This window comes from Tiliqua scincoides, chromosome 7 (genome assembly GCF_035046505.1).
Source record: "Tiliqua scincoides isolate rTilSci1 chromosome 7, rTilSci1.hap2, whole genome shotgun sequence".
Classification (NCBI taxonomy): Eukaryota; Metazoa; Chordata; class Lepidosauria; order Squamata; family Scincidae; genus Tiliqua; species Tiliqua scincoides.
The window spans coordinates 47864070-47885824 of record NC_089827.1 but is presented as its reverse complement, the minus strand read 5'-3'; the positions used below and the strand labels follow the sequence as shown (position 1 = coordinate 47885824).

The following is a 21755-nucleotide window of genomic DNA, read 5'->3' as shown; positions in this document are numbered from 1 at the left end:
GGGGCGGATGAGAGAACCAATTGTGAACAGTGGGGACCAAACAGGCAAGAAACACAAAAGGTATACTGTACTTAATAGTTTATGCATTTCATGTTCTAGTCTGCAGAAGTCACAAGTCTGCTAGTCTTTTTAATGCCTCAACTCCATTTTTGCTACAACAAGCTAACATGATAGTTAAAAACTACCAAATACATTATCAACAAGGTGGCTTTTCATTAACGAATGTAAATACTCAGCTGGAATGAAGCTGTACGACAGCATTATTAACTAGAAGACCTTACCATGGACTTGAGGCTGTGCTAATGGGATTCATCACTAATTGGGTAAGTCCTTAATACTTTAAGGGTGGAATCCTAACCCACTTTCCAGCACCGACATAAGGGCAATGCAGCTCCGAGGTAAGGGAACAAACATTTCCTTACTTTGAGGAGGCCTCCGTGAGTCCCATCCAACTGCAGGTTGCATTGGCATCGCTATGCCAGTGCTGGAAAGTTGGTTAGGATTTGGGCCTAAGTTGTTTAACAATGACTCCCAGCAGCAATGTGAATACATACATTTCTATAATTAAACAAAATTATGCACATTTATTTTTCATTTAAGATCTACTTTCAAAACTTTGATTTCAAATGAACTAGATGCTCATCTAAAACATGTGAAAGACAATAGAAGAATATGGATGTTTTACATAAATGTATTTCATTACTTTTACATGCAGCAAAGATGGCTGTACAGGTGCAGCCTATCTATCCATGGATTTTTTATCTGCAGATTTGTCTCAAATGGGTTGGGGGTACTGAAAGTCACACAAACCTTTGCCTCCTTTGCCCTGAACTGGCATCTCGATCTGTTTCCAGGCAGCCCAAAACACTGCAAAAGGCTCCGCCTCGCCCAGGCAGGGAAATAGCCCTGGAGCCCTGGAAGAGGTTCCCCTTGCAAAGGAACAGTAACATTCCTGGAGCCCCTGAGCCAGGCGAGGCTGAAGAGGGGAAGGAGGGACCAAAAACCTCTGTAGCCAGAACACATACAGCAAGGTGGAGCTCTCACTCACTCACTCACACAGGCAGGTGCAGTAGCAACAGAGGGGATTGCTTTAAAAAAGCCCCTGGAGTGTTTGCCAAGCCTTGGAAAGACAGGTGAGGGTGAGTAGAGAGCCGGAGTACAAGTCCCAGAATGCTCTGGGGCAGAGGAGTTTCCATGATGGCTGCGGCCAGGGAGGGCTGCAGGAGCAGCAGCAGTGAAGAGGAGGAGAAGAACCTGCAATGCTGTCAGGAGGCTGCCTGAGACACAGAGGATGAAGTTTCCCAAGCAAGCTCAGGATCCCACCTGTGAAAGGGGAAGGAGGGGAGGGGATTGATAACAGCTGCCTTAGTTTCCTTCCATCCGGAAGTGTCAGGCTGTAGGCTGTATTTGCGTAACTATGGGATTTAGCACAACATTTTTTTGTTAATCACGCCGTGTCACAGAACGGAACTAACACGGATAAATAGGCTGTACCTGTGTAAGCCATCTTAAGCATTCACGAGAGATGAGACCATCACCAACAGGAAATCAAATATGATCCACACAATTTGCGACTTCCAATGTTAAGATACCTGAATTGCCAACAACACCAACCAGTACTGTAAAGTCTAATTAGAATGCCTTAACTACCTTCAATTTCTCCAATCTGAAAGTCAACTGACAAACCACACAACCGCCCAATATAGAAATGATTTTCACTACATTCATGTCTCATAGATTCATTATAGGATTTATTACCATGAGAAACATTGTCAGATTTCAGTACATACTGGATTGTTCACTGGATTCTGGTGAGCTGATCCAGAGTGGACTTTTTTTGAAGGAGGGGTCATGCACCAGGTCTAATCTGGTTTTCTCAAGAGCAATAGATACTGGCAATAATGTTATCAATAGATCATTTTTTTAAAATGGAAAAGCAGGAAACTACCTAGAATATACAACCTGCAAGTATGAGAATCTACTGCAAACCTTAACACACACACTGTAAAGCCTGAAGCTTCACCACATCTGCACAAGCAGAGAGTACCTAGGAAAGTTGGACATCAAAGCTGGATAATTAATGCCAAAGCACAGGTCTCAACTGAAGTCTGAAGATTCTTTTTTTACTGAATCAAGTCTTTCCAATTATGCTTTCCACCTCCAGCAAACATCCATTATTTGTGCCTACAGGATAAGGGCAAGTCACCTATCACTAATTACACTAATGTCAGAATCCTATACACACTTACTTGGCAGCAAGTCCCACAAAATATAGTTCAACTGAGTAAACGAAGGACTGCACCCAGCATACCAAGAGAAAAGGGCACTTCTGATCATGTGTGTCAGGGACACATACCAGGAAGATCCACTTGGTTGCAACTTCCTGTCTCATTTTTTCTGTGTCTTCTGAAATGCACATTACCCCTTCACTCTGGCATCGATCAGATGCAAGGTCAAACCATGGTTTGGCGTGACACAGATAAAATTCAGGTCATACTCTCCCTCCTTCAGTTCACGCTTCAATTCCCCTTATGGACTTTCATCCAAACCACAAAACAGGAAGACAGGGAGGAAATTGCAGGGAGGAAAAGAGAGGGGGGAAAGGAGGGGATATGCAAACCAGAAGCTTGGTTTCCAAATCATTCATGTAATGCCAAGATTACATCTCAACCAACCTGCATAAAGCACCCCACACACCAGGAAGCACTGATGTAAATGCAATGTCCATATTCAAAACATGAAATGCATTAGTGGTTCCCAAGCTACTGAGACCCACTTTTTAAAAACACTCTATTGGGACCAACCCAGCTTTAAAAGATCAAAAAGAAAAAAATAATTTCACTTTACCAGCTGCTCAAGCCTTTATTTTTATCCTTTTTACTGGGGGAAGGAACATATTGCCTTCTGAAGCATTCACTGAGCTCCATATTCATCAGACTGGGACCGTTCTGGTGGCCTTGCTTTCCCCTTCAGTAAGACCTGAGGCACATTTGCCTACTCATGAGTAAACATGAGTGGTTCAGTTTCTAAAGGGCTCAATACATTTTCCTTAAGGGGGGGGGGACTTCCTTCTCAAGAGTTTGCTGGGGCCTGCACTCATCCAATCAGGACCATTCTGGTGGTGGTGTGTTCCCCTTAGCCTGCCCTCCAAAGTGGACCAAAGCAGGTTTGCCTATTCATTAACACACACATATGAGCTGCTCCATTTCGGCTTCCATAGGGCTCAATACATTTTCCTTATCAGCTGGTCAGTTTTGCAACCCACCAAAAATTGCGATACACAGCTTGAAAACCTTTTCGTTAATCTATTACCTAGTGATAATGCTCCCCACCAAACAGCCAAAAAAGGATCATGCTGAACATACACAGTTCCCCCCCCCCTTTATGTAATTGGATTCTATACTTTCCTCTTGGGATTAGTATTGTTTTCAAGCATATTCTAAAGCAAAAAACAAAGCTGAATTTCTCAAACGCAAGACTCCATGTTGGACTTTTTGATTAAAAATGCTGTTTAAAAATACTGTGGAAAGTTGGGAATTGCAGAATCTTATAGTAATTTTAAAAGAAATTGCTTATATTCACAGGAATACTGCTCAAGTATGTTTTTAAGTACAATATACTTATTTCCAACTATTAATGGCAAGTACAGATAGCTGAACTGCCAATATCCAAGACACACTTAAAACAGCAAAGGTAAACATTTTTCTATTTCAAGATACTGTACTGCTCACATCATTAACAGGCAAACACAAAATTCACTGGGAATGGAATACAGATCCATGATACAAAGTTATCCGTACATAACTGGAAAGTAAACTGGTATTCCAAGATGACAACTTCTATTATTGTGAATCTCTCTTATGGCACCAATCCCCATTCAAACAAAAAACTGCAGGTGTAATTATACACACACTTGAGAATAAAGTTCTTTGGACAATTCAACTGAGAAAATATGCAAAGGATCCACCTGCACAGCTGAGGCAGTTTTACCTGTCAGATAACATCACTCTGATAGGTCAGCACTTACCGTATTTTTCGCTCTATAAGACGCACTTTTCCCCCCCAAAAAAGTGGGGGGAAAAGTGTGTGCGTCTTATGGAGCGAATACTGCCAAAAAAAAAAAAAAACCTCCGCCCCTGGCCCCGCCCCCTGCCCGCTCTGCTCCGCTTCCCAGGAAAGCGTGGGTGGGGTGGCAGTCTTGCTGAGCAAGCCCGTGTGTCTACTCAGAAGTAAGTCTCAGAGTCACTGGGGCTCACTCCCAGGAAAGCGGGGCTGGGTGGGTGGGATGGCAGGCTCGCTGAGAAAGCCCATGTGTCTACTCAGAAGTAAGTCTCAGACTCACTGGGACTCACTCCCAGGAAAGGGGGGGGGATGGCAGGCTCGCTGAGAAAGCCCACGTGTCTACTCAGAAGTAAGTCTCAGAGTCACTGGGGCTCACTCCCAGGAAAGCGTGGGTGGGGTGGCAGTCTTGCTGAGCAAGCCCCTAGAGCAGGGGTGCTCATTAAGTCGATCCTCGAGCTACCAGTCCATCTCCAGGCGAAATGAGTCAATCGCGGGCTTCTCTCCTGTCCACGCATCCCTAGGAGTGAGCCCCTGGCAGGCTTGTGAGCCCAGGGAGCGAGCCTAGGGAGTGAGTCCAGGGAGCCCAGGGACTGAGACAGGCTCCTCCCTGGGAGAGGAGGCGCTGGCAGGCTTTTCTCCCGTCCACTCATCCCTGGGAGTGAGCCCCATTGGCTCTACTGGGGCTGACTTACCTTTCCCCCGCTTTTGCACTGGTATGTATGGAGATCTGCGCCCCCCCCCCCACTTCCATCTGTTGGTTCTGTGTGCAAGGGGTTTTGCAATGGTCTTGCTGTGATGCCTATACAGAGATCTTACCTGCCCCACACTTTTCCCCTGCTTTTGCACTGCTATGTATGGAGATCTGTGCCCCCCCCCACTTCCATCTGTTGGTTCTGTGTGCAAGGGGTTTTGCAATGGTCTTGCTGTGATGCCTATACAGAGATCTTACCTGCCCCACACTTTCCCCCTGCTTTTGCACTGCTATGTATGGAGATCTGCACCCCCCCCCCGCCACTTCCATCTGTTGGTTCTGTGTGCAAGGGGTTTTGCACTGGTCTTGCTGTGATGCCTATACAAAGATCTTGCCTCCCCCACACCTTTCCCCTGTTTTTGCACTGGTCTGTATAGAGATCTGCTCCCCCCCCCCTTGTATTGGAATCCAGGAAGATCTGGTGAGGAGGTAGATGTGGTGTCAGCAGTGGCCCCTTTAAGGGTAAGGCCTGGGCATCCTGGGCACAGCTGCAGCCACTGGAAGGCAATAGGGCCCTCAGGGATATAATGAGTACCAGAGGCAGAAAGGGTTTGTGGGTTTTGAAGGAGTGCAGGTTGGGGTTTATTGAATTTGGAATTTGACTGTGGATTGTGACTGGACTTGGATACCCTGATGGATTTAACTGACCTACCTGGAACCTGACCTTGGACTGTAATTTGGCTTATTGGCTCTGGACTCTGATTTGGTAACTCTGAATGATGGGACCGATTTACTTGGCATCTGTGGACTGGAACTGGACTCATTTTTGCTTGCTGCACTGGTGAGTTGCACAAGGGGGACTGGTAAGCCTTAAGTGGGCATGAGGCCCAGTGGATTGGAATTTGGCAGAACATCATTGTAGCAGAAAGATAATGTGATCCCCTATTTGTGTGCAGCTGCTTTTGTGAGCTTCATAAATTCTGACTCTAGCGATGATGAGTTCTTGTGGTTTCCAGAAAACTAGAGTACTCAAACCTTTAAGTCTCTCCATTTGTTAATGACAGTGTTAATGGTTCTTAATGCCACTGTTGACTGCTGTTCACTTTACATGGTTCAAATGTTATTCTGTTATAGTTTATTAAATATTTTATTACACTATTTGGTTCAGAATATTTTTTTCCTTGTTTTTCTCCTTTAAAAACTAGGTGCGTCTTATGGTCAGGTGCGTCTTATAGAGCAAAAAATACGGTATATTAAAAGTACAAGAGTTGCCACCAAACCAGAATTTTACAATCTTGGTTGCTACTGTAGTTGGATGAATACCTACAAAAAGCTTCAGCTGAACCACTTTTGTTCTCAGTGTAAAATGCATGCACCATCATCACACACACATTTGCATTAAGAGGATTAAGCCTTATGCATTAAGCTTATTAAGCCTTATTGCATTAAGCCTTATGAGGATAGGCTACAGCGTTTGGGCCTCTTCAGCCTAGAAAAGAGACGCCTGAGGGGGGACATGATTGAGACATACAAAATTATGCAGGGGATGGACAGAGTGGATAGAGAGATGCTCTTTACACTCTCACATAACACCAGAACCAGGGGATATCCACTAAAATTGAGTGTTGGAGGGTTAGGACAGACAAAAGAAAATATTTCTTTACTCAGCATGTGGTTGGTCTGTGGAACTCCTTGCCACAGGATGTGGTGACGGCATCTGGCCTGGATGCCTTTAAAAGGGGATTGGACAAGTTTCTGGAGGAAAAATCTATTACGGGTTACAAGCCATGATGTGTATGTGCAACCTCCTGATTTTAGAAATGGGCTGTGTCAGAGTGCCAATGCAAGGGAGGGCAACAGGATGAGGTTATCTGGTGTGCTCCCTGGGGCATTTGGTGGGCTGCTGTGAGATACAGGAAGCTGGACTAGATGGGCCTATGGCCTGAGCCAGTGGGGCTGTTCTTACATTAAGATACACATGGAGTAGTAGCCGATTTGCATATGTGTGAGCTATGTCAATGCACGCATATTATGCTGCCACATGGATGTCTGCCCCTTCAGAAGCAGCATGCAGCCTGGTATGCAGTCTTGCTGAATACATGTGTCAGGCTACCAGTCAGTGACCAGCAGATGCTGCCCTCCAGACAAGTCAGGCAGCTTAGAGTACAGCCCCAAACTTCCACCCATCCATTCCCTCCCATCAAGTGACTGCGGCTATCTTTACCACCCTACTTCACAGTCATTATAGCCTCTCTGACCATAGACAGGCTGCACCTAGTAGTCAGTTTATTAAGTACCATAGCACATGGGCATGGCACATGCCACTTTGTCTTTACATCCTTTAAAAAATATATTTAGGGAAGAGGACTGCTTGTAACGATTACAGGGTAATAGTTGTGAAACAGTTTAGAGACTTAAAATGGATTCTACAAACATTAAGTAGTACCACTTCCTCAAGAGTGCGTTCATGGTAAGTTTATATGTATTCTTTACCAATGCCTATGAAATTTCCCATTTTGGTTTAGTGATGGTATCTTTTAGTCATTGTTGAGACCCAATAGAATTATTTTACCTGAATCTGCTTTAAGTTACTTTGAACATTTAACTTCCTTTATACAAGACTTTTAGACAAGACTAACCATATTTTAAGAGTTTTATACATCAAATAGGTTATAATGATACAAGTTCCAGGATATCTTGCTACAGGCGCTTATCATTGCCAAATTGGCATGGGGCACCTGTCTGTCTTACTTGCCTCCATGGCCAGTCCTCCTTCCACTCCCCGCATTCAAAAAGGAAAAGGGGAACAGACAGGAAATATGGAGGGAGGAGAGTGTGCAGAGCTCATTGGAGAATGAGAGGAACAGAGGCTGGAATATTGGATAAAAGATGGCAGCATTTGGCATGCCATCTCAGGAGTCAGGAAGTCTTTGGCCAGTCCTGAATTTAAAGAGAACTTAACTGCCACACATGTTGCATCAGAACACCACTATGGTGCCCACCTAGACCATAAGATGCCATGCACGTGGAATGCTATATGGGTATTTTTTACACATCAGTGTCACATTTATGTTGAGCCCAAGTCACCTGTCTGACTTGTTAAAAGGTCACATGTGGTCATCCCAGATACAGGCGACACACCCTAAGCCACCATGGGATAACCTATCTTGCCCAAAGTACAGCAATACAATATACTTCTTATAAGCATAAAAGGGCAAATCTAATGCTTAACACAATCCAAGCGCTCAAAAGGGAATAAAAAAGGCAATAACAGCTTAAGTATAGTTTCAGCTTTTATACACATACAAGCAAGAAACTGCAATTACACCATTTTTAAAAATCCAAGGAACTACTTTCTGATAAAATAGAATTACTAAACAAATGCCACCTGACAACAGTCAGCATTCCTACTGCAAACAGATGTTATGACTTAAAAACATTAAAATTGATCTTTTGAAGATGTCAACAAGGATATATATTCTAGAACAGTGTTTCTCAATGTTTGTCTTCCACTGTACCATTTCACATGGTCTACCGATTCGAAGTATCTCTGGAAGAAACTGGCAGTGGCATAATTGCCAGTTACTTCTGGGTTGGGAGGCCAGATGCAATGTGACAAACTCTGGTAAGAGGGTCAGGGTGGACAGGAGGGCTTTATCGAGTGTGGAAAAGAATGCTTTGTCACATTCTTGGTCTTGCTGCCGGGTGGCAGGTGTCCAGGAGTCCTGTGAGTACCACGGCACCTCAAGTACCACTGGTGATACTGGTACCATTAGCTGAGAAACACTGTTCCAGAAGGAGACCACAGTAATCTAGTGGCTACAACAAAGAGTACATAAATTTTAAAGTAGTATCTGACTGCATCAAGGCACTGCTTATAGCAATTCAGAAGCTCTGCACTTCAATATATGTACTAAATCAGAAAAGGGGTTTACACACCATTTTCTCAGAACTTTATCAATAATAAAGTTCACCATTCCATCTACAGTTTTAGATTTCAAAATTAACACTGCAAGAACTGCATTCACAGCATCCAAATAGTGTCTTCCTCAGTAGCACGCGACAATCTCACTGCAACAGACAATGCTGAGAGGAAAGCAGAAGCCAGGAAGGAATCCTGCGCACCTGTGATGGCAGGCAGGTGCATTCTGAAAAGGCCTGGTCAGCCCCCTTCCGAATGTCAACAGCCTATTGTACCAAGTACTGTGTCTGATTTAAGTATGGTTACAGACCCTCCAGTCATCCTTTACAAAGGGGGGGGAGCCTACGCAGGTCTCTCCATCCAGGCTCGAGCTCAAAAGGGGAGCGCTGGCCCTTTAAAATCAGCTGCCCGTCGGAAGCCAGTAGAGGGAGATGAAACTGTCTCGCTTGCTCCGTCCTGACGCTGTTTTTGTTAAATGGGGGGTATTTAAATGCCCTGTTGTCAATCAAAGCGCACTTCCCCTACAGCAGCGGCGGGGCTACCTCGGCTGCAGAGCCTCAGACCAGCTCGCTGCCCCTTCGCCCGAACTTCGCTTCTGGCTCCAGCCAGGTAGTCGGGAAGATCAAAGCCCAGCCTAGGAAAGGGGGAGCCCCCTGAGCCTCCAAGCCGGCCCCGAAACTTGCCTCCTTTGTTTAAATGCCCGTGGACACCACCGCTCCCCCCCCTCGGCCAGGAGGCGGCTGCGCTGCGCGGGGGCCTTTCTGCGAGCCTCCAGCTCTCTTTCCTCTCCCCCCCCCCGAAAGAGACACGCGCGCTCGAGGAGGCAACAGCAGCACAAAGTCAGAAGGAGCCAGGAGCCCCCGCGCTCTCGCAATCCTATCCACCCTTATCCGATGGACTGTAACGGGACTTACTCCTGAGTAGACATACATACGATAGGGCTGTGAGGCTGCAATCCTATCCACACTCACCCGGGAGCAAGCCCCACTGACTGCACTGAGACTTATTTCCGAGTAGACATGCATACGATTGGGCTCTTAGACTGCAATCTTACCCACACTTACCCGAGAGTAAGCCCCATGGACTGTATTGGGACTTACTTCCGAGTAGACATGCACAGGATAGGGCTGTGAGGCTGCAATCCTATCCACACTTACCCAGGAAGTAAGCCCCACGGAGTGTAATGGCCTTACTTCTGAGTACTTATGCATAGGCTAAGGCTGTGAGGCTGCAATTCTATCCACACTTACCTGGGAGTAAGCCCCAAGAAGTGTAATGGGACCTACTTCCGAGTAGACATGCATAGGATTGGGCTGTGGGGCTGCAATCCTACTCACACTAACCTGGGAGTAAGCCCATGGACGGCAAGAGGACTTACTTCCGAGTAGACGTGCCCACAGGACTGGGCTTACGCAGACGCGTAGGAAGCTCCCCCAAAGCCTCAGGCACAGAAGCCTCCGAGTGTCTACTCAGAAGTAAACCCCGCTGTGGCAAATGGGGCTTACTCCCTGGTAAGCGCGGCCAGGACGAGGAGACACACCAGTCCCCCACACAACAGCAGCCAAAGCGAGAAGCGCCTCGGCACAGAGGGAACGGAAAACTTTTGGGTCCCACGAAAGTCCTCCGAGAGGAGCCGCAGCCCCTTACGTAACTCTGGAGGCGGGGGGGGGCGGCGAGCAGGGCGCCGCTTCCTGGCGACCGGGAGCCGCGCAGAGGGACGCGCCGCCCCCTCATTGTCCTCCTGCGGGCGCCGACCGGCCGACCGGGAGAGGGGCTGCGCTGGCTGCGCGGCGCTCGGGGAGGCGGCGGGGAGGACGCGGCTGTCGCCCGGCCGCTGCCCCGGAGGCGCCGGCCTGCCTACCTGCCGTGGAACCAGTCCTTGCAGATGTCGCACTCGATCATGAAGCGGCTCACGTCGTAGGGCTCCCGGCAGACGCAGTACACGGGGGTCGCCCCGGCCGCCGCCGCCGCTCCGGCCATCTTTAAAGAACTCGCCCGCTCCCCTCACTGACTGACTGACTGACTGGAGCGCCTCAGCCGCTCGCTGCCTGCCCCCCCCCCTCCGTCAGCCGGCAGCGCCAATAACAACAGCGCGCGTGCCGGGCTCCCACATTGGGCGCGCGCCCGCCTCTGACACCGCCCACTCTTTCTCTCTCGCCCCCGCCCACTCCGCGTACAAACGGCCGGAGCGCGCGCGCAGCAACCGTCACGTAAGGAGCGGGTCTCCTGCGCATGCGCCGCAGGCTGGAAAGCGGGCGCGCGCGCGCTCTTGCTCTGCGTTCTGAGTCGGGAGCTTCAGCCGAGAGCACGTGCCGCAACACAACGTTCCATCCGCCCCCTCCGCTTTGAAGGGGCGGGGCTTGGAACTGAAGCCCTCTGAGAAGGCCCAGGCACCAGCGGCCTCCCTCCCCGAGTCGGAGCCGTCACGTGGTGAGGCGGCGAAGGTGCCGCGAGGACAGCGCCGTCAGAGCCGCTCTCGCCTGTTTATACAAGTGAAGGGGGCGGGCCGGAAGCCTCCGGAAATTGCCGAGGGCGCTCGGGAGCAGCCGCAAGATCTTGACTCTCTGTTCTGAGGAGGCGCTCGTGGGGGAGGGGCTGTAGCAGGCGGGGACGGCTGCTCCTCGCCTGTGCCCTCACCTTGAACGGGCGCCCGGGGCGGGTGCAGCGCTACTCTGGCTGCAGTCCTGGTCACGCGTTCCTGGGAGTAAGCTCCGTTGACTATAACGGGACGGACTTCTGAGGAGACTTGCCTAGGATTGCGCTCAGCCTCTCACTTCTGAAAATGATGTTGAACACACGAACACACACACACACACACACACACACACACAGAGGCTTTGTGGCACCTTTCAGGACCCCACACACACATACAAGACCTTTGTGACAACTTTGAGGACTACACACACAAAAGATTTGTGGCACCTTTCACGACTCCACACACACACACACACACACACACACAAAAGAGCTTTGTGGCAACTTTGAGGACTATACACACACACACGTTTTGTGGCAACTTTGAGGACTACATACACACAGACACACAAAAGAGCTTTATGGCACCTTTCAGGACTCCACATGCACACACACACAAAAGAGCTTTGTGGCACCTTTCAGGACTCCACACACACACGCACGAGAGCTTTGTGGCACCTTTCAGGTCTACACACACACGAGAGCCATGCTGGCACCCTCCTGGATCTAGGGGTGCATTTCCAATCCTATGGGTGCCAGTGCCACTGGGTGCAGCAGCACCAAAATGGCAACTGCTATATCTAGCAGCCCATCAGAAGCTCACAATAGTCTCCTCAAGGGAAGGGGATATTTACCCCTTCCCTGAGTAAGGGACCAGGTCCTGCAGCGGGGCTTCTCAAGTCTGCACTAGCTATTTTGCCAGTGCAGACTTGAGAACAATGGCATAGATAAGGGTGTGCAGGGGGTAGCAATTGAGCAACAAGCTTTAGCTGAGCTTGACACTAGTGGCCAAAATTGTGAAAACCTTGGTCTATGCGAATAATACCATGATGTCATTTATCATGGAAAGGTAATTTAATGTAGAATGCAATGAAACAAACCGCATTGGAATAGCTGTATTCTGTCAAAAGATATGGCCAATTAACCAGAAAATGAAAACACAGCTTCCAATTGTGACATCACTTCCAGGGCATCATCTTGAGCTCAGCACCAGCCTACACAATCATTAGCTATGCCACTGCTTGAGAACTCCCATGTTGGGCTTTTCAACCTAACAAGGAGAACAGGATCTGGCAAAGGAGGCCTTTGCTGCCACTGGAGCCCAGCGCCAGCACTAAGGGATAATAAGATTGGGCATATGTACTGGTTCAGTTTTGGAGGTCTGCCCAGACATCCAAACATATGTGGGTTGAAACAGCCAGCTCTTGCTGGCCCAGCATATTGTGCCTGCACAAAAGTACCACAACAGACATTCTATACCTACACAAAAGCACTGGCGTAGCCACCCAGAACTCAGACATCTGAAAGTCAGGGAGCCTGTGCAGACATTTTCCTAGGAGTAAACCCCAATGAACACAGTGAGACTTCTGAGTAAGCATGCATAGGCTTGTGTTCTTTTTATGACTCTAATTATATTATTTCATTATTTTGGAGCCAGAAAGAAAGTCTGCAGGCACAACCTATGCACTTGTTTTTGGCAATGTTGATTCTAGAGTCTCATACCTGGAGGTGTGATTTTTTCAGTGATAACTAAATAAAAATACATAACATCACTTTGCATCACACCTCAAAGATTTTAAGTGCTGGATCAAACTCCACAAGTTCCTGGAGAAGAACTCAAAGCCCACATATAGCAACGATGAAGCCCATTGTGCTCAATAAGACTTAGAATGTAAACCTATCTTATTCAGAAGCAAACATATCTAGCTATTGAGTAATCACTGAGTTTAGAATAGGAATATTTGATGCATAACTAAAGAACAGACACTATGAACTGTCTAATGTTGAATCATTAAGTAAGCATGGCTTGCTCTGGATTATTCTCCCCCCCCTCCCCCCGTTGCCCAAACCTGGATAATATTCTATTTTACCTAAACATGTGCATGCTTTCCTAGGGGGCTTCCAAAACACATCTAACACTGGAGACAGAAAGTGAAAAATAGCTTTATCTAGAATGGGTTGGAACAGTGTAGGGCACATGGCAGGTGGTATGCATACTCATCCCACTATCATCACCACAGGTTTTACAGGTTTTTGTTTGATTCAAAACATGCCCTACCTGATTGACTGGAGGTGAAGCAAGTCATCTGGTGAAGTGCAAAGCGCAAAAAATGTGAGAGGGTTGGAGAGGAAAATAATGTTCTCCTCAAATCCAAGAGTGAATGACTGTACTAAGGCTGCAGTCCTATCATGCACGCTGGTCCGAGGATAATCCTTACTGAATACAGTGGAACTGGGCTGTTTCCAAAAACAGAAAAGTAGGGACCAACAATAGCATATATAGTGGCTTCCCCCTGGACTAGATGTGAGCAATCTCCAGCACAGCAACTCTACAAGGTGGGCCCGAAAGATAAAGAATGGGGGGACAGCCCTATAGATCTCCCCTCCAATCCCACACAATCCCACCTTTTTTTGAGCATAGTGGTGCTGAACAATCAGTTTTGACAGTATTGACTCTCAACTGAAACAGTTTCTTAATGTCTCCTTATTTGGGATGAATCCATCACTCATTTATTCTAGAGCTGTTGTCTTTTTAGGCATCCTTTCTTGAGACTATCCTAAAGCAATCGATTTGTAAATGACAGCCAAGGGCATTTGCCATATTGCACATTCCAGATGAAAGGAAGGCTGAGGCTGTATGTATGGCATCAAGGCATTCAAACTTACTGTATCTGTAGCAGCTGCACTGGCAGCCTACCAGGTGCCCAAGCGCTATTTTTAATTGCCATAAAATGGAGCAGATTGCAGCCGGCCTCGGCGAATAGTGAGGTTTGGCTTATGAGATGGAGAGTTCCCTGCACCTGGGACTTGTCACGCTGCAAAGAGAGGACAGGTCTCAGAGGCAGCTTCATGCTGTCAGTCACCATCTAAAATGTCAGAACTCACTCTGTCAGGCACCATCTTTTCTTTGAGCCCAGACAATGCTGGGAGAGGAAGAGCCACCATTTTGCAGAATACAAAGCTGGTTCAAATGAGCCTAAGAAATGGAGTATTCTGTCACCCACAGCTGTGGCCTCATCTGTGCCTTTTTTTCTCCAAAGCCAGGCACTGAGCTGACTGACTTTCACAGAGAATACCATCTACCCTTTCTCTTCTCCTACAGCACACACCTATGGATACTTCTGAGTAAACATGCATAGTTACATCTAAGTTCCACTGTATTCAATGAGGCTTACTCCCAGATCCACACATACAGATTTGCAGCCTTATATTCTGAACTGGCCAATCAAGATGCATGCGTTTAAAACCAGAGCAAAGCAAGAATTGAACTTTTAGGAAATTCAGGCACAAAATACTCTGTTGTTTTTGAAGGTCGCAGTCCCTTTGTCCAGACACCATGTGCACTTCTGCAGAGGCATGAATACTCACTAGCCATAGCTTGGAGGACAAAATGATCCATCCTAGTGGGGCCTTTTGGGCAAAGACCCACACTCAGGTGTTGGGGCATCAAACTTGAGGATGCCCTCAAAGAATATTTCTTTACGCCAATTTCACTGCTACCATACTCTTTCTGAGCAAAATGCTAGTCATGAGCTGTAAAGACCTCCAGTAATTAGTTTGGAACCAGGATACATTGAGGATGGCTTTCTCTTGCTAATGTGAAGCTATGTGTTCGTTAAGATCGACTGGAGAGGGCCTTCTGTGCATCCCCCTGGTTTAGAAGGAATCCATTTCGTGGATAATGAACCCATATCCTATTGGGCCCAGGATAGTCCTCCATGAGTAGGGGGGAGGCTCCTAGTGGTGGATTTGATCATCAGGAACCTAGAGAGATGAGTTTGTGATGGTATCGTAGACTCCATAGTGACATGCCTGCCAGGCACAAAGTTGGTTGCAGATATCATTTGTCGTCTAGATAGGCTGGTAGATAGTGTTGGGAAAGAGGCAGCAGTCATGGTGCAAGTTGGCTGCATTGACAATCAGTCAGCCCACTGTAGGTGCTATGTTGGATTCTGATGACCACAAACTCTATCATTTTTGGTAATGCTACCTGTTCCATGTGTAGGACCAGCTAGACAAGTGAAGCTGAAAGGTGGATGAAACTGTGGTGTCAGGAGGAGGGGGTTGGATTTGTTAGGCACTGGGGAATGATTGGGATCAAGCTAAGCCTCTGTTAAAGCAAGTGGCTCCACTTGAACCAAAGTGAAACAGGACTGCTAGAATTTCACATCAAAATGCTTGCAGGTCCACTTTTAATCTGGTCTGTGGGGGAAAGCTAACAGAAGCTGGGAAGCATCTACTTCCAGTCAAATCATTCCTAGGGGATGAGGGTATAAATGTTCTAGAATCTCAATCATTCAGAAGGAGAATGGGTACAATTTGGAAAAGAAGGACAGGACTGCTGGTCAAAGAGCTTGAAAGGCCACAAGGGCAAATTCACATGCCAACAATACTTGGAGTAGGACACAAGGTATATGTGTTTATATGCAAATAATAGAATCTTTCATGCCAAGATGGGGGGAGCACGACAACATAACAGTGGATACCTAGTGGGCATAACTTAGTAGCATGGAGAGAACCTGTGGGATATGGTTATTTCAGGATAAAACTCTATAGAAAGGGCAAGGAAGGGCATAACGGGGTTGGGTAGCTCTGTATGTCAAAGATACTATAGAAATGAAAAAAACTAGAAAACTCAAGGGGACCAGATTCCTCCACAGAACCACTGTGAATGGAAATACCAAGTCCAAATAATAACAGTTCTGTACCAGGAACATGCTATCACCCTCCTGAGCAAAATGTTGAGGATGATCTTGACTTGGCGAAAGAAATCCGAGAGGCTTCCAAAGGAGAAAGTGTTGTAGTAATTTTTCAAGGCATACTTCAGCCATTCCCATGACACTGTAGTATGCCTCTGCACACAGTTTGGGAAACACTGTCTTACTTCTGTCTACCTGTCAATAGAGGTCTTTTACATATTCTTTACTGGCTCTGTACTCTGGCTGAAGGTCGTTTTATTATGTACACCACTTGCTCCAAGATAACAGAATAGACAGAAAAGACAGCCTCATCATTGCTGCTGCTAAGGAACTCTGATAATGATGCCTCTTAGTCAAAGCTATGCACCACCAAGTTGCCACATTATGTGCTCCTAGAAAGGTGTTCTTGGGGGCCACAGAACTGTAGAACTCTTTCCAGTAAAGTCACAGCAGCTCCAATGGGACTACTTGGATCTGTGAATCAAGAGGTGGTGCAAATCCAAGCAGCCTGGAGCTGCCCCGGGCTACCGGAGACTGGGATTAGGATCTGGCACAAGCGCTGATACTGGCACATAGCTGATGCTGCTATGCCAATGGGGTATGCACTGCATCCTGCAGTGGGGAGGAGGGCAGTCTCAGAAACCTCCTAAAGGTAAGGAAATGTTTGTTTTCAGAGCTACTGCAACATGCCTTTGGACCATGCCCTGGGACCATTAGGCTTTGTTAAAGGACTTTGGGCTAGACCAGTGATTTTCAATTTTTTTCATCTCGTGGCACACTGACAAGGCACTAAAATTGTCAAAGCACACCATTAGGTTTTTGGCAACTGACAAGCCATACCATACTGCCAGTGGGGGGCTCACATCCCTATTGGCCTTACTAATAAATGATCTTCCTCCAAATTCCTGTGGCACACCTGTGGACCACTCGTGGCACACTAGTGTGCCACAGCACAGTGAAAATGGCCGGGCTAGACAATGATACTTTTGGCTATTTCCTTGAGCAACAGAATTGCTTTGATTAGAGGGGAGGAGTATTTGTATGTTATTTTATTTTATTGTAATCCACCCAGGAAAATATTTTACAGTCTACTGAACAGCAGGGTTCAAATAGATTAAAAAAATAAAAAATTTGTCAGATGGTTCTTTGAATCCCAGCCATAGTTATCAACCCAAAGCCTATAGATACAATAAATTAAAATATACTTTAAACAGTTTTCAAAAGGAAACAAGTTCCTCTTCTGCACGTTCTGTTTGTTGCACATTCTGTTTGGTTTGTTGTTGTTGTCTTTAAGCTGGAGACTTCCCTCTGCCAAAAATGCAAAGCTATGGCCGAGGGGATTACCTTGATCTCAGCATGAAGCCTTCCCAAATTGACCATGCAGTCCGTGTATCTGTGGAGGAAAATACTGAATCATCCCCGTCCACCTACACAAGTCCTTGCAAAAATAAAAGCTGAAGTGATTCAAAGAGTCACCCACACGGTGTTGGAAGAAAATATAAACCTCGCAGTTGAGTCCCATGCTGCAAAGAACTGTTACCAAATACTTCATGTTCAGAAAGAAATTCTCTCCCACGCTCAGCCCACACACACAACTTCCTTGAAAATGGCAGTGTGACTTCATCTCATTCACCAGTGTGTCTCAATTACGCATGAGAAAAGTGGGATCGGGGTGAGCGATGCAGTTTTGCCCAAAAAAAGAGCACATATTTGTACCAGCTTCTCATGAAATAGAAAGCCAAATGTGAAACTTTAGAGAGGAAGCCAGACTTCCATCAGTCTTATTTATGTGAGGCAATATAGCAAGGCAGCACTCAAAGCAATGCATGGGGGGAAAATGAACACCCAAATGTTCTTATGTAATTTTGGATTTTCATTCCATATTCCCGCAGTCCATTGTTTATAAGGGCTCCTGCAGAAACACTGCAGGAGGGCACCAGGATGAGGTCTCTTGTTATCTGGTGTGCTCCTTGGGGTACTTGGTGGGCCGCTGTGAGATACAGGAAGCTGGACTAGATGGGCCTATGGCCTGATCCAGTGGGGCTGTTCTTATGTTCTTATGACTGAAAATACCTTTTCAATTCAGATATCATCATGAAAGACAGGATAAAGCTCCCACATCCAACAGCAGCCCCTGGTTACTCAGTGCCCTGCCTTCCTGAAGCACTCAAGGCAACATCATAGGTTCCAACTGGTCTAATGTACAAGGGAATCTTTATTTTGCCTTTTGGGGAAAATATTGGGAGATATGCTTTATAATGTTAGGGAGTACATACATGCACAAAAGTTTGTCAGGTGTCATCTCTGCTCCAGTATCTAGAAGTTAAATCTCTGCTGGGGAAGGAAGGGGTATGTTTTCACATGCATGTGTCCAGTGCACCTGGAAGCAAAATGCCAGAGCATTGCTTTCCTTTCATCTTGCCCTGTAGCCTAGACCAGTGTTTCTCAAACCGTGGGCCGGGACCCACTAGGTGGGTCATGAGTCAATTTCAGGTGGGTCATCATTCATTTCAATGTGTATTTTATTTTTAATACATTAGACTTGATGCTACCGTGGTATGTGACTGCATTTGGGGAAATGTTACACACCTGTGCTTTTAACAGGCTTCTATGTACTTTTAACAATTATAGTCAATGGGGCTTTTTCCTAGGTAAGTGCGGATAGGATTGCAGCCTTTGGGATGTTAGAGGAATGTTTTTTAAACAGATCATCAACTGCTTGGGAGAGTTCAGAGGGTTCTTCTTTATTTTAATTAATTTTTTAAACTTATACTTGTTGTAAACTTTTAATTAATTTGATTTGATTTTGTTGTATGGGGGGTATTAAAAAGTTTCCTGCTTGATTATGTCACTTCCAGCCATGACATCACTTCCAGGTTAACAATATAAGAACATAAGAACAGCCCCACTGGATCAGGCCATAGGCCCATCTAGTCCAGTTTCCTGTATCTCACAGTGGCCCACCAAATGCCCCAGGGAGCACACCAGATAACAAGAGACCTGCATCCTGGTGCCCTCCCTTGCATCTGGCATTCTGTCATAACCCATTTCTAAAATCAGGAGGTTGCGCATACACATCATGGCTTGTACCCCGTAATGGATTTTTCCTCCAGAAACTTGTCCAATCCCCTTTTAAAGGCGTCCAGGCCAGTCGCCATCACCACATCCTGTGGCAAAGAGTTCCACAGACCAACCACACGCTGAGTAAAGAAATATTTTCTTTTGTCTGTTCTAACTCTCCCAACACTCAATTTTAGTGGATGTCCCCTGCTTCTGGTGTTATGTGAGAGTGTAAAGAGCATTTCCCTATCCACTCTGTCCATCTCCTGTCACTCCTGTGTGACTCTTGTCACAATATCACTCCTGGTGGGTTCTGACACTTTATAGAATGAGAAACTGTCAGGACCCACTGGAAGTGATGTCATGACTGGAAGTGACATCATCAGGCAGGAAAATTTTTAACAATCCTAGTCTGTAATCCTACCCAATCTTACCCAGGAGTAAATTCTATTGACTATCGTTTTTAAAAGCATAGTAGCCTGTTAAAAGTGCAGATCTGTAACATTTCCCAAATGCAGTCACAGACCATGGTGGCATCAAGTCTAGTATACTAAAAATAAAATATCAAAATTTATGGTGACGCACCTGAAATTGGCTTGCGACCCACCTAGTGGGTCCTGACCTACAGTTTGAGAAATACTGCTTTAAGTAAAATTCATCCACAATCTTATAACATGGATTGTGCACAAGCTGGGATTTGGCCAGTACAGTTGTAAGGAACCAGGGACACGGTTTCTTTTTTCTGCTTCACTCTACCTACAGTGTTAATTAACATCATCTTATCAAGTGTGAAGAAAGTTGCTTCTTATTCTAGCTTGATAGCCCTAAAGAACCATTTCCTTCTTTTAATGGCAGATGTTTACTGAAAGATTAATGAGCTAGCAGTACTATGCATCTGAATTCCTCTTATTTCTCTTATTAGAGGCTGGAAGTGATACTTAAGTAATCAGTGATCCAATGTGGCTACATTATATAACTACTGAGTGCCAAAAGCTGCAGTAACTCTATGTAAAGAGCCACACATGGTACACACCTAATTTATATCAGCTTTTACAAGAATGAAACCATATTCCTCTGGAACATCTGTATTTCTGCCCAGCATACTGATTCTAGGCACAAAGAAAAGATTATTATGATTTACAGTGAAATGGGTCTATGTCATTTATACCAAAGGCACAAATTCCTTTGTGTCAACCAATCAACCATGCCATCAAGCCTTTGGTTTAACCTGACAGCATTGCTATACAGTAGTGATTGAGCCAGTTTAGGGACTCTTTCTGGATTCAGTGGCCAGTGTGCCAAGAGGAAGGAGGAAAGCTTCTTATCTGCTGGATTGAGAATAAACTGAGGAAACAGTGACTGGACATCTGGAAAATGAAATAACACATAATGCCAGACTGCACCCCTGCTTCCTTTTGAAAAATTAGGACCCAGACTACATTTTATCATGTTATCCAGGAGGTTCCAGAATGTGCTACACAGGAAGCTGCTTTCCAGTGAGTCAGGTCAGGGGTCTCCAAACTATGGCCCGGCAGCCACAACCGGCATGCCACACAATTTTATCTGGTTCACAGCAGGTTGTTGTTTTTTGGTCAGGGCATTTGTTTATTTGTGCCTCGTATTTGACATTTTTGCTCATAAAATATCATTTCTCAGTTTAAACATGCCATTGTTTTTGTAATTGTTATAATATATATTTCTCTTTTGTTCCGAATCATATCATGCTGATTACAAAAAATATCCAAGTAAACTCATTCATTCATTCATTCATTCAACTAATTTTTTTTCTGGCCCATGAAAATGTGTAATATACACAATGTGGCCCTCGTACTGAAAAGTTTGGCGACCCCATGAGTCAGACCATCAGCTCCATCCAGCCCAATATTATCTGCATCAACCAGCAGTGGCACCTCAACATTTCTTAGCCCTACCTGGAGATAGGGATTGAACCATGTGCAGAGCAGGTGTTCAACCTCTGAGCGATGGCCTCTCCCCTTCTTCAGCGAGGAGAGGCACATTTGTCATATTTTTCTACAATTCTGGTACACACTTCCAGAAAATGACCATATAGGTCTGTATCCTCAGACGATCAAAAGTTTTGCCTGCACTGCAAACTTTTCTCAGTTTTAAATCACTTGAAATGCCATGGGTTTCCCCCTAAATCCTGGGAATTATAGTTTGATGAGACTCTGAAGCCTTCTTCAGACCATCAAAAACGATGTAAAGGAACAGTTGGCAGATCCTGGGATCACATTATACTAGCCCTGCCATTGCCAATGATGCCCTCTTGATATCTCACCCCACCCCATGCATTCAACATTTGTCCCTGCAGAGAAATGCTGATCAGGGGGGGGGGGAGGGCTTCAGAAACATATCACTGGTGCTGGAGGCTAGTGTGGTGTAATCCCAGGGGCCCTCCACATGGTCCTGTTAGGGGCGGTGTGATACAGAACCCTGCCTGATGTCACCTTGGATCCTCCACTGCCACTTCTGCCCCTATTCAAAAAAAATTCTTACTATGCTTCTCAAATGCAGGACTTCTAGTTTTATTTAAAGGGACCACACAAATAAAGGAGCTCCTTTGTTCAAGTGGTCCCTATATATAAAGCCAGAAATGCCCTACGTC

The 21755-nt window shown here is 46.0% G+C and overlaps 1 protein-coding gene across 2 annotated transcripts in view; it reads right to left on the bottom strand.

Annotated features, from left to right (window-relative positions):
• Positions 1-10727, bottom strand: part of KDM7A (lysine demethylase 7A) — a 79973-nt gene extending 69246 nt beyond the window's left edge. For both annotated transcript variants that reach the window (XM_066633933.1, XM_066633934.1), the window contains exon 1: positions 10537-10727. In XM_066633933.1, the coding sequence (XP_066490030.1) occupies positions 10537-10655 (119 nt within the window). In that variant the 5' untranslated portion in view covers positions 10656-10727. The remainder of the gene's footprint in view (positions 1-10536) is intronic.
• Between the last annotated feature and the right edge of the window lie 11028 nt (positions 10728-21755).